General features: G+C 34.9%; 1 protein-coding gene across 1 annotated transcript; it reads left to right on the top strand.

Moving 5' to 3' along the window:
* Nucleotides 1-264: 264 nt before the first annotated feature.
* On the top strand, nt 265-12693 carry LOC145686317 (uncharacterized). The gene has a single exon (XM_081759516.1). The coding sequence runs from the start codon at nt 1243-1245 to the stop codon at nt 1639-1641; it is 399 nt and encodes a 132-aa protein (XP_081615642.1). The 5' UTR covers nt 265-1242; the 3' UTR covers nt 1642-12693.
* Nucleotides 12694-13595: the final 902 nt, after the last annotated feature.

Genomic DNA, 13595 nt, shown 5'->3' with positions numbered 1-13595 from the left:
GCATGAAGTCAGAAAAGTTAGTACAGTGCTTTCTTTACCGGTAAAATGCATTTTCTTTACTTTCGCCATTATATAAGAACGAAGAATTAGTTTTATTCATTATCTTTTCACTAAACAAAAATATAACAATACTCTCTTCTAGGTTAAAAAAAGCTACAGTTCCTTTTTTTTTCTCCGTTCTTACTGTATTTTTTATTCTTAGTGCATCTATAAGAACAATATATTTTGGATTAGTGTTATTTTGACTATATAGAAACAGAGAAATAAATTGAATATTTCAACAATTAAAGTTTTAGAATAACAGTGAAAGCATTGTTGCAACTTTTCACTGTGTTTTCTTTCTGATTGTTTTAAAAATATAAAACTTTTTTACATAGTGAAATTACTATGTTTTATTTTTCTATAAACAACAAACATATGTAGGATAGCATTTTTAAAACTATAGAATAAAACTAGTTTTCAGAAAATGTGAAACAACAATGTGGTCTGACAGACCGTTCCATAGTAGTTATGTGATTATTTTCGTCCATAGTACTTACGGGTTAATGTATTCGATTCTTGCATTATCATTAACCGTTTACCTGCCAATGTTCCCATTTGGGAGCATAAGTTTCGCACATAGTTAGGAATTTTATGAATTTCCATGGGTGGTTAATTTTGTATTAGTTGTAAAAAGAAAGTTTAAATCTTAGTTATATAAGATATTATTTGGTCCAAATGTATTTTCCGTATTTATAATAAATTTGTAAACTGTTTTTTTTTTCTTTATATATACGTATTTTACTCCCTCTAAAATTAAAATTTACAAATAATTTGGAAATTTGTATTTAGTATTTTCTTCTGTGAAACATGAAGGGGAAGGTTCATTTGAAGTATTTATCACACGCATGGCTGTATAAAAGAGCAAGGAATCGAACAAGCTACGTTTTTTCTATCATGTTCTCGTTTGGGAACATTGCCGGGTAACGCTATAAAGTAATTAAAATATTAGTGCAGTACTCGCCGACTATAACATTCATTATTGAGTCTGAATGAATTTTTTTCTCCTTGGTGCGGCACCCTTTTATCTTATTTATGTACATTGTTGAATCACAATAGTAAAGGGGAAATCTGTATTTCAATAAGAAGAAAAAGTTTCGCAGAAAAAGAAAAAAAACTTTTATTTGCCTGAGGTCTTTGTAGTTCACTGCTGGCATTACACGAGTAAACTTGGAGGTCGTGTTTATTTTTTTATTTTGAATAATGTCTCATAAGAACTTTCGTAATTCGCAAGATGCTACCGATTACTTGATGGAGTTGAGTGACACTGAAGCAGAAGAAGTAGACTTGTGTCAACTTCCTCCAGATGAAGATGGTCGTATCACGGACGAAGAAGATATCAATGAGAACCTACTAAACGAAGTTATACCAGGGGAAATCTGTGGACAAATTGACATTGTTTTGTCGTCCAGTGACAAAGATAAACCTACCCGTGATGTTTCCGAAGAAGTCGTAGTTCCAGGACCTTCGGATGATACAGCTAAGCAGTATAAGCCTCCGAAGAAGAAAAGAAAAGCAGAAGATAAGGTCACAATACAATGGCGTAAATCCTCTTACGTTCCAACAAACCATGCAGTCTGCCGAAATTCAACCTATAGCTAACAAGTTTCCAGAACTTACCTCATCTCAACCAATTGACTTATTCTGGAAAATTTTACCGCAGTGTTATCTTCACGAACTAGCTAAGTTGACATGTATTTACGCTCAGCAGAAAAATCGTTCCATTGAAGTGTCATGGGAAGATATTGCGCAGTTCTTTGGTGTGATTTTGCTCAGTGGTTGCCATAGTGTTCCCACGGAGGATATGTACTGGGGTACTGCGGAAGATATTGCAGTTCAAGTTGTGCCCACAGTTAAGTCAAGAAGAAGGTTTAGAGACTTGAAGACAAAATTTACATCTTGTTGAGAGTACAGAACTTAGAGAAGGGGACAAGTTAGGTAAAGTTCAACCTTTCTATGATGAACTCAATAAAAACCTTCAACAGTTTGGTACTTTCCACAAGAAATTGAGCATTGACGAATCAATGGTGCCAAACTACGGTCACCATTCTTGCAAATGTATGTAAAAGAGAAGCCAATTCGATTTGGATATAAGATTTGGACTTTGTATTCTAATAATGGTTTCCCATACGCGATGGAAATTTACAGCGGGAAGACAGGGACTTCAGATGACCGACCTTTAGGAACTCGAGTCGTGTGAGACATGGTGAATGTTACTGAAGATTCTTCCCAGGTAGAAATATTTTTCGACAATTGTTGTTTTACGTCCTACAGCTTTCTGCAGCAACTAGCTGAGAAGAAAGTCAAAGCAACTGGTACTATTAGAGAAGGTCGGATAGAAAAATGTCCGCTGAAATCTGTGCAGGAGATGAAGAAAACGGAAAGAGGAAATTTTGATTTCCAAAGCTATGGTATTGTGTATGTCTGCAGATGGAATGACAGCTCTGTCGTCACATTCGCATCTAATTACTTGACTCACGAGCCTATGGGAACTGCGAAAAGATATTTCTCGAACAGCTGGCAAGAAAATCGATATTCCAGAACCAAAAACTGTAAATGTATATAACTGGCAAGGGAGGAGTGGATGTATTCGATAAACTGTTGTCAAGTTACCGTCCTTGGCTACGCAGTAGACAATGGTGGTGGAATTTATTTTCCAATGGATTGAACGCTGCTGTTGTGACTGGCCTGCGTCTACATTGCGAGTTGCATGGCAAGAATGATATGGAACATCTTCAGTTCAGAAGGGAAGTGACTTTCGCTCTTATGAGGTAGAAGATGAGAGTAACATCTAGAGCTGGTCCTAGAACACCCATTCCTGCGTCACGTAGGAAATCTGATGGACATTTTCTGAAATCGAAGAAACAAGGGAGATGCGTAGTTTGCTCAAAGAATGCTCGCTTAGAGTGTTTTCAGTGCAATAAGTGCATGCATGATCATTGCTTCCCTGCGTATCATGGAATTGCAACAAAGTAAATTGTAGTTCATTTGTGTTTCTCTTACAAGCAGTGGCGTAACCAGAGCGGGAAGGAAATTACAATACTTATTCTAAGTTTATCGAAGGAAGGAAGATGATTTTAGAAATTAAGTAAATAAAATCAGCATTTCTATTTAGAACATAAATTGTGTGGTTACTGTAAATATAAATTCTCATTCATCAATTCTGGCTACGCCACTGCTTACATAATGAATGGCAGAAGTTCAACACCAAAGCTATTGTTAGTATATTACCATAACCTATAAACAAAAGCATTGTTAGATGTATTTAGCTTCTCACAAACAATTAAAATAATGCGGGTTCAAACAATCGAAAATACAACTGTTGTATAGCTTCATCCGCCAATATTCGCAAATGGAAACATCAAATATTTTGCGCATGTAACAAACTTTTAGTTGAAAAATCTATGAAAATCTCTTAATTCACTTGCGTTAAGGAGAAAATAAATAAAAATAATTCAAAATTTATATTGCATCCCAATTCCGCAGGTGAACGGTTAATTTCTTTCATTCATCAATGTCTCCCATAGCCTTTGAGCATAATTGAGAGAAGTTAAATACCTCCCCATTTCAAAAGTTCTTGAGGTACACTATGCAATACAACACACCACTCTGGAAAACTTTGGAAATGTATACAATACAGTCGGGGATTTCATCAACGTCTCTTGTCCAATGCAGTTATGGTGTGGTGCTTGAAGTAATCGTCTCTACATTTCCTTCACGGTTCGGTTAAAACATCCTTTTATCTCATTTCCCTGGATAAATATATATACTGTAACCTGTTTCAGTAATATATATACTGAAATGCAGATAACAGACACATACGGAAGGGCTTTGCAGAACATGTTGGCATATTATATATATAGTATACAATAACTCTTTTCTTTTAAGAGATTTCTATCCTCAGTCTATAATGTTGAGATAGATACTGATGCACGAAAAACTTCAAAAGAATGTGTCTATGTTTTCTGAAATACCTCCAACAGAGTTTCGGAAAGTGAATGCCTGAGTTTCTTGAACATGAGTGCATATCACTATTTCTGAATAATACAGTACATAATGAATATAGCGACACTGAGATACTATTGCCCTTTTGCTGGTGGCAAAGTTCCGGATAATTGAAATTTGCAAGAGCCTACTTTTCCAGGTCTGTGAAGTTGGCCTACCCAATTTAGCTTACCCACTTTTATCTACATGAGCCGTTAGTTCCCGTTAGTTCTTACGAAAGTTACGTTAGTTCCGTGATTTTAAAGAAATTATACACTAAAACCAATGGGTAGCCAACGTCACATGTGAAGTTGGCGTACCCACAAGCTTTCCCACATATTTTGGCATAAATCGTTAGTTCCCGTTAGTTCTAACAAAAGTTCCGTTAGTTCCGCGATTTTAACAAATTAGAACATAAAAAATGTGTGGGTAGGCTAACTTCACATGTGGCAAGGTTTGAAACACACACACACCACCATTTGGCAAACTATTGCCACTTTCTCCCGGGACACCCTGTATATAATGAGAGTACGTTTTGAAAATTGCTTCATTAAAATTTTATTTCATTTCAATGTAAACAGTTCCTCAGATGAATGAATGGTTAAAAAAGGAAAAAATGGCGTCGTACTCGACACCATTATCAGATTTATCGAGGAATATATTTACATATTTATGCGTGCGAAGTCTAAAAAAGTTCTCAATCTGCCATCGTCTGGCAACCCTACAAAATAAGAAAGAACTATTTGAAACTGTAGATAAAAACTCAGACGCATATGCTCAATATAAATTCTAATGATTTTGAGTGCCACGACAATTGAAATTGAGAACTTCCGTGTTTTTCAATTGTTGTCAACTAACATTGAATTTAAAAACTTGCAAAATGGAAAAAAAAAAAAAAAAAAAAACGAACAGGAAGAAAAGACATTGACAGAGCTTAATACAGAAGAGTAGATTTGATAAACTTTTATTGAAGTAATGCGAACCTACTCTCTCTGGTTTTATTTATGCAGTGTAACCTCCGAACTTATGTAAGTAATGGATTCCGTAAACCTTTCAATAAGCCGAATCTGTAAATTGCTTCAGTATAACTTCGTAACAAACTGTCATTTTATTACCATATTATTAAATGCAGGCCTACTGTATGTTTAAACATGGTGACCATTTATCTTCTAAATTTTAACTAATAAATACTAAACACTGAAATTTTATGCGCATATCGACAGCGAAAGATTGGTTCACATATGGAAAACCACCACCACCAGGTTAACAGTTTTACCAACTCAAAGTTGCACGGTGGCTTAGTGGTAGAGCACATATCTCTGCATGGGGCCCTGGTTCGATCCACGGACAAGTAAGTTTCAGGTGGACAATACGGTGTCTGTGTGTTTTCTTGGAGTACTCGTATTCCCTCCCACTTTTTCATTCCAGCAATTCTTTCCTCGTCATTCACTTGCTTTAAGCATCGTCTTCTTTATCCTAAAAGGGCATAACGTCTGAAGTTAAACTGAAAGATTCCATTTTAATTTCCAACATAAAGTTATATTATGTTTAAATATTAGTAAGTGGGGTTACTGTATTACACACTTCAAGTCTACATGTTAAACAAAAACTTACAGTACCACATGTATTGTATTATTTAGTGTTGCAGACCAACATCGGAATTTTGGAGGCCTCGACAGCGGTAATAAAGCAAGTGAGACCGACGTACAGTGGTCGGAAACAGAAAAAGCGGTCAAAAATAGATTTTGTCAACTTCGCTTCCTATGAAATCGGTATTGATATTTGATTGTAAGAATATCTCCTGCTTCCAAATCTGGAGTTTCAGGACATAGGTATATTTTCGCTGTCTATAAAATACATGTAAACATGAACAAATAAAAGTGCCCAAAAAATGAGTAAAATATTAACCAAACAATATATCATTTAATCCTTTATATCGTTTCTGAGGTCGATGGTAGCGGTTGGATAGTACATTAGACTCAAATACTTGTGTTTAGTGAAGAGCTTTATTTGTTATGTATTGTCATATCATTAATATGATAGATTTGTTAGTGTTACCTACAAGTTACATATACGTTGATGTTCCTAGCTCTGCAGTCTAACCTTATCCTTCCTTATCTGTAAAATAGGGTTTATTGAGTTGTCCGTGAGTAGTACAAAGGTTGAGCATTGGAAATAGCTGCTTCCAAGTGCTCCTGGAGGACGCAGCCCTATCCCTTTTAAGATCTTGGGTTTTTGGGGTATTTTTTGACTCAGTCAAGCAGCTACTACATCTTTACTATTTATCCTAGGATCATAGTTCATACCTCATGCTATTCAGAATAGAGCAGGCTTTCAAATGGTACCATTTACATGCCCATACCATATAACAGGAGAGGGAAAAAGTGAGGTCAAACGGAAAATTTAGGGGGCGAAACTTTTTTTTTTTCAAACTTTGAGCCCCTCTAGAACGGCCCTATGTGAACGTAGAGATCTCAAAAAAAAAATCTGATGATAATAACTACCTGGTGGACTGAATATGTGTGCCAAATTTCAAGCTTCTAGGCGCAAAGTAAGTCCGCCAAAAAAAATTACCGACAATACCCCATATACCCATATACAGAAGGATATTTTGTAAAAAATTCCCTGAGACATCCCTAATTACCCTAGGATCATGGTTCGCACATCATTCTCTTCAGAATAGAACTGCCTTTCAGGCGGTACCATTTACGTGTCTTCATCATGTATCCGAGGCGTAAAAATACTGAAAAAGGGATTTTTTGGTTAAAAATTTACTTTTTTTATTATCTTTTTGCCCCTCTGGACCCCCCTTCTACTAACGCAGAAATCTGAAAAACATCTGGTGAATACTACTCGGTGGACTAAATGTTTGTGCTAAATTTCAATATCCTAGGTGCAAAAATAGGCCCGCCAAAAAATAATGAACATAGGCCTAATAAAAGAAAATGTATTGTTTAAAGTTATGACGTCATCACCTGTGTTTCGACGCAGGAAGGCGTGGATCAATACGTAACGTGTTCTACAATGTCTCTGGACTTGAAAAAGAAAAAAAAGCCGGACGAAAAAACTCAAATAGGAGAGTTATAACGCAATGTACCATTAAAAAAAAAAAAAAAAAAAAAAAAAAAAAAAAAAAAAAAAAAAAAAAGTATGGTACAAATTGTACCATAAGATCCTTAAAAGGCTATCTAACTGCAAATGCATGAATGAGTAATGTTGTGTTGGTTCCAATCGAGATCTGCTACCTGAGCCTTACAAAGGGAAAGGGCATATTGTCTTTTACGTAATTTGGATTGTCCTTCGTCCCTGAGTCAATGTTGTAGTGAAAATCTCATACGTAGATATAAACTATCAATCATGTGGAGCTGCTGTATATTACACATCAATGCAATAGTATATAAGAAAATTCTATACTGAGTCTTTTAACCTTGCCGAAACAACGTAATCCTGAACTAAATTACATTCCAGTAAGTATTAGTGTTTCTTCGAAGATGATGCGAATGCAAAACCGCGAATTTTAACTTTGTATCCTACGGCCAAACACACATTTGTTTTACACCGCCTTTTTATTAGCTGCACATACAATTATAGGGAGAGCACATTGAACCTGTAACCGATTCTCTTATGCATATTAACGAAACTGTCATAACTGTCATAACTTCGTACTGGCTAGCGATGTCCAATTCATATAAGGCGTGAATACATGTTATGTTTTCAATTTATAAACTGCATGTATGATACACGATGGTGGATTTCAGGATGGCGGCTTTCATTGTTCTGTGTCCTCCCCGATTTCTCCTCATCTTTATTACTTCTCTACGTTGTTCCTTTGGTTATATTTTCAAGTACTTGACATTTATGCGAGGGGTTTCCACACTTTTGGACCACCCTGTATATATAACTGCACGTATTGCAGCAGGGGTTCATCGAATCACTTTCACAGTAGTTGCAATCGATTCAGAAAAGATAATTACGTATAGAACAGTAGATAGACGTCCGTCAAGTTTCATTGGTTCGGAAAAAATGATTTTTGACCGCTTTTTCTCAGTTTCCGACCAGTGTGCGACGGGGCAATGCACATCGCAAGTACCTTAGCGTTGAATGCTACAGTCATGATGTTACATCTTCCGAATAAACAAGTCCGCAACTAACGAAACTTCAGTAAGAACTAACGTGAACTAACGATTGATATCGAACAATCTGAGAAAGCTTGTTGGGTACGAAAACTTTACATGTGAAGTTAGCCTACCCACACATTTTTGTTTATGCTCTAATTTGTTAAAATCGCGGAACTAACGGAACTTTTGTAAGAACTAACGGGAACTAACGAGGAACTAACGATACATGTCGAAAAATGCGCGAAAGGTTGTTGGATAGGCCAACTTCAAATGAGTGATTCCATTTCAAACCGTCCAGGGTGGTCCACAGGACTGTCTCAGATTTAGTTTATTTTTTAAAATAAGTAACTACATACAAAATTATTAAACCCTTTTTTTTCTTTTTGCTGAAAAACAATTTTTCTTCGATATACAGCCTTCCAAAATGGCTGCCCTCCTCTCAGATTGCTCGAAAAACTGAAAAACATGCCAAATTAAAATTTTTATTGTAGAGAAACGAATGTACTTACTAACATAATTGTAATAGTAGGAAGAGTATAAAGTAGTGTGTTTCGGTGGAGAGCCAAAATTCGTCTATTGGTCAATAGGAATTGCGCAATTCACTCGCAATGTTGCCAACTTTGGTGAATTTTTTGCTAACTTCAAACCTTTTTTTTTTTTCTGTTCTCATGAGCAAATCAACCATCTACTTCCAGCGTCGAGATCTACTTCATAAGGTCTCTTGAAAATGTAAAGGACTTACGTTTCTGATTATTATATCCCACGTTATAGCATGATGAAAAGCTGAAAATTTTATTAAGATGCCATGTTTGGACGCCATTTTCTCAAAAACCCCATCTTTTAAAAATCTGAATTTTTTACATGTATTGGAGAAGTACCTAAGTATTTAATATCCGTTAACCGTTCATGCGGCTGTAGCCCCTAACATTCGCAATTAATTATTGAAATTTCGATTTTTGTACTTGGGATATAAATGTTTCCGATGGGTATTTAGGTCCTATACACAAGGCGAATTGAAAGGGAGTATGAAAATTTTGAGAGATGAATCCTGACATCAAATCCAGTAGAAAAGTTCCTATAAACATGAGTCAAATTCCTCTACGTTTTCGAGTTACAGGGTTTCCAACTTGGGACCTAAAATCGGCTCGGGACAATAGAAAACAAAATACATATTTCGTGTTAAATCAGAAACTGTGTTAAAGCTACGTGGATTTTATTTGATATTTGGTATTCATTGATGATTGTAAACATCACATGAAGCACAATTTTCCCCACATCTTCACAGTTTTCGAAAAGACATGTATTTCATTAAAAAGTTTTATCTCGTTCGTTATTGATATTTTGCGTGATTCGGTGTCGTGAACATCGTCCTAGTGTTCTCTGGAACCATAAATATTGTTTTCACTGGTAACATGACATTGTAATGCACTAATTACAGTGTTTGTGCGAATAATAATGAAGTCCTATTACAGTAAGGACCGTATTAAACAATGTTGATTATGCAAAGAGCCATAAGAGGATTATTCACAGAAAGAATTCTAGACAAAAAAATTTATCTTGCGGTAAAATATATGGATTGCGTACAGCGTGTCTGCCCAAACGTACTATTAGGGGAGGATGATTATTTGTGTCCTGTACACAACCCGATTTGAAAAGCAGTATGAAAAATTTTGAGAGGTGAATCCTTCACCGTAGTCTAGGCTTCACCGATAACAGCCGTTTTAATGGCGACACATTCATGTTTAGCATGTTAACTGTCTGGTTAATGGTTTCGAAATCTACATTCAGAGGAACAAATTCTCTATGTTGCTGATGCATAATTTAATATTTACACCTTCTTCCGTGGTCACAGATATCTCACACACATTCACGTTGTTGACGGTAAACATTCAAAGCACCCTTTACACAAATCATACTCTCCTAATACTACGTTTTGGCAGACGCGCTGTACGCAATACATATATTTTACCGCAAGATAAAATTTTTGTGAATTCTTTCTGTACACAATCCTCTTACGCCTTTTAGAATAATCAGTACATTTATTAGGTCTATACTGTAATAGTATTTCTCATTGTTATTCACACACACACTGTAACTAGTGCACTACAGTGTCATCTTACCAATGAAAACAATTTTCGTGGTTTCCAAAGAACACCAGGACAATGTTCACGACACCGAATCATGTAATAAACCGTTTCGTTGTTGCAGCAGAACTTCTTGAACAAGTTCGAACTTGATGCGTGGAGTTACGAGAGGTTTTCGAATAATAAAAAAATAAATTTTCTTCTTCTTCTTCTTCTTCTTCTTCTTCTTATTATTATTATTATTATTATTATTATTATTATTATTATTATTATACCTTACATAGACGTAGTTTTTATTCGACATTTTGGTTTTACTAATGATGGTAAACATCAAGTGAAATTCACACTTAATGTTGCAAACTATCAGTAACGCACGAGTTAAAACTTTTTAATGAAATACATGTAAGTTTTCGAAAACTGAGGCGGTGTGGGGAAAATTGTGCTTCATGTGATGTTTACAATCATTAATAAATACCAAATACAGATAAAAACAAGGTAGTGTCATTTGGAAACAAATAAAAGTTCTACCAGGTTGGCAACACTGACACCCGAATTGCAACGCACGTAAAACTTATTATATTGATACAACTTTCTGAACTTCATAACTCTAACACACAGTTCTGATTTAACGCAAAATTTATATTTTCCATTGTCGCGAGCCGATTTTGGGTCCCGACTTGGAAGCCCTGTAACTGAAAACGAAGAGGAATTCGACTCATGTTTATAGGAACTTTTTTACTGGATTTGATGTCAGGATTCATCTCAAAATTTTCATACTCTCTTTCAATTCGCCTTGTGTATAGGACCTAAATGCCCATAGGAAACATTTATATTCCAAGTACAAAAATCGAAATTTCAGTAATTAATTGCGAATGTTAGGGACTACAGCCGCATGAACGGTTAGCGGATATTAAATACTTAGGTACTTCTCCAATACTTGTAAAAAATTCAGATTATTAAAAGATGGGGTTTTTGAGAAAATGGCGTCCAAACATGACATCTTTATGAAAAGCTGAAAATTTCATTATGCTGTAACGTGGGATATAATAATCAGAAACATAAGTCCTTTACATTTTCAAGAGACTTTATGGAGTAGATTTCGATGCTGAAAGCAGATGGTTGATATTGCTCATGAAAAAAAAAAAAAAAAAAAAAAAAAGTTTGAAGTTAGCAAAAAATTCACCTAAGTTAGCAACATTGCGCAAATCCTATTGGACCAATAGACGAATTTTGGCCCTTCACCGAAACATACAACTTTATACTCTTCCTGCTATTGCGATTATGTTACTAAATACACTCGTTTGTCTACAATCGAACGTTTAATTTGACATGTTTTTCAGTTTTTCGAGCAATCTGAGAGAAGGGCAGCCAGTTTGGAAGGCTGCATATCGAAAGATTTTTTTTTTTTTTTTTTTTCAGAAAAAAGAAAGAATATGTGTCTAATAATATTGCATGTAGATCTCATATATAATATTAAATAAATAAATAAATAAATAAATGAAGTCTGAAACTGTGATGGGGACCAAATGTGGTTTGCCTGGACGATTTGAAATGGAATCGGTCAAATGTGAGATTGGCCTACCCGTTAGTTTTTGTGTATAATTTCTTTAAAATCGCGGAACTAACGTAACTTAAGTAAGAACTATCGAGGAACTAACGGCTCATGTAGATAAAAGTGGGTAAGTTAATTTGGGTAGGCCAGCTTCACAGACCTTACTTTTCCTCCTTCAGAATTCCTAGTTATGAATATTGATCTTTCCTTTTCCTTTCAACTAGTTAACAAACTAGGCACAATCAAAATATATTATACTTATTAAGCGAAAGAACTACTATTTTTCCTTTATTGCGAAATAAATGAATGTGTGTACTAGAACAGTTCTGAGTGGGTTGTATCTGTGTACTGTTTAAGTCTAGAAGTAGTATTTGAAATAAGCTTAATTATTTCGAAAAATGATACTAAATTCCTTTGTTATTGTTAACCTCCACCTTTTGGTTTCACTAGATTCTACGCTAGTGACATGCGAGCACGAAGCGCAAGTATGAACTTTATTGAAGTTATAGTCCAGGAAATCTAGAGCAATTATACCCTTAACCTGGGCAAAATTGCAATAGAAGCTTTTAAAACAGTTTTTGATTCAGGGATCATTACTGAATAACATATTCAAAATCCGACAAAATCGGACCACGGGAACACTCCCAAAAACGGTTTTCAAAATGGCGGACCATGATTTAAAAACCTTGCGTCTATCTTGCAATTTTTTTCTGTATCTCGGTTTCCTGTAATCCGATTTTGACAACTGTTTTTTTTTTTAAATCAAAGGTCATTTTACGTACTATATTTTTTATTACGAGCATTGATATCCTATCTCGTACAGTTTCTTGTGAAATCAACATTTAATTTAAAAAATCATAATTTCTTACATATACACCTTAAATAATTGTTTGTACCTCGGGTATCTGCTATCGGATTTACATGAAACATTTTTTAAATAAAAGCTAAATATAAATGCTAAAGTTTTTAATAACAACACTTTTCTCCTATCTTACACCGTTTCGTGTAAAAAAAACTTATTAATTTACAATCAACGTATTTTTTTTTATTATTTATTTATTTAATCATTTGATAAAGCTAAATAAATTAAAATATTATTGGCACTTCACTGTGTTTTGTGTGTGTGAGAATGCTAACAATGTAATGCATTTAAAAAAAAACTCGTTTATACTTATCCTTTTGTATGCATAAAGTAAAAATTTTAAACTTAATCCAGCTTTCGTTTATACTCAATAGTATTTTAAATAAAAGTACATACATCAACACTATTCTACAGCAACTGTGTTTCAGGTAACACTGATTAACAGAGTTCACATATCAACTTTTAAATTAAATAAAATTACTTCAAATTATGTATGTTTGCGTTAAAAAATTGAAGTTCGTAAAATACAAACACTTTAATGTGAATCATCTTCATCACTGTAATATTCATTATCAGTACGGGTTTGAATATTATCACAACCAGTGACTTGGCAGTCTCCACAAGCAGCTGAACATGGTAATCCTTTACGCCCGCATCCACATCGAAAAGTTGCGCATCTACTCGTACAAGAACACCGTATCATGTTAAGTAGATGCTCTGGAGCTGGTGGAACCCCACTCTTCAGCCTTCATTTCCTCTTCTGTAGATTTCCAGATTCTTATTTGAAAGTATGTATGAAAGCTATGGTACTTTGTAGACGAATAAGTTGGTGGTAAACGTTCAGATGTAACAAATGATGTAGCTGCAAATACCTTCTCAAGTAACATTCGATGGCGTAGTACTTTTGTGTATTCCAATGACCTGCAGTCATATAACAGAAGCATTGCTTTTCTTCC

The sequence above is a fragment of the Thermobia domestica genome, chromosome 5 (genome assembly GCF_964235325.1).
Source record: "Thermobia domestica chromosome 5, izTheDome1.hap1.1, whole genome shotgun sequence".
Classification (NCBI taxonomy): Eukaryota; Metazoa; Arthropoda; class Insecta; order Zygentoma; family Lepismatidae; genus Thermobia; species Thermobia domestica.
This window is presented reverse-complemented; position numbering and strand designations above follow the sequence as displayed.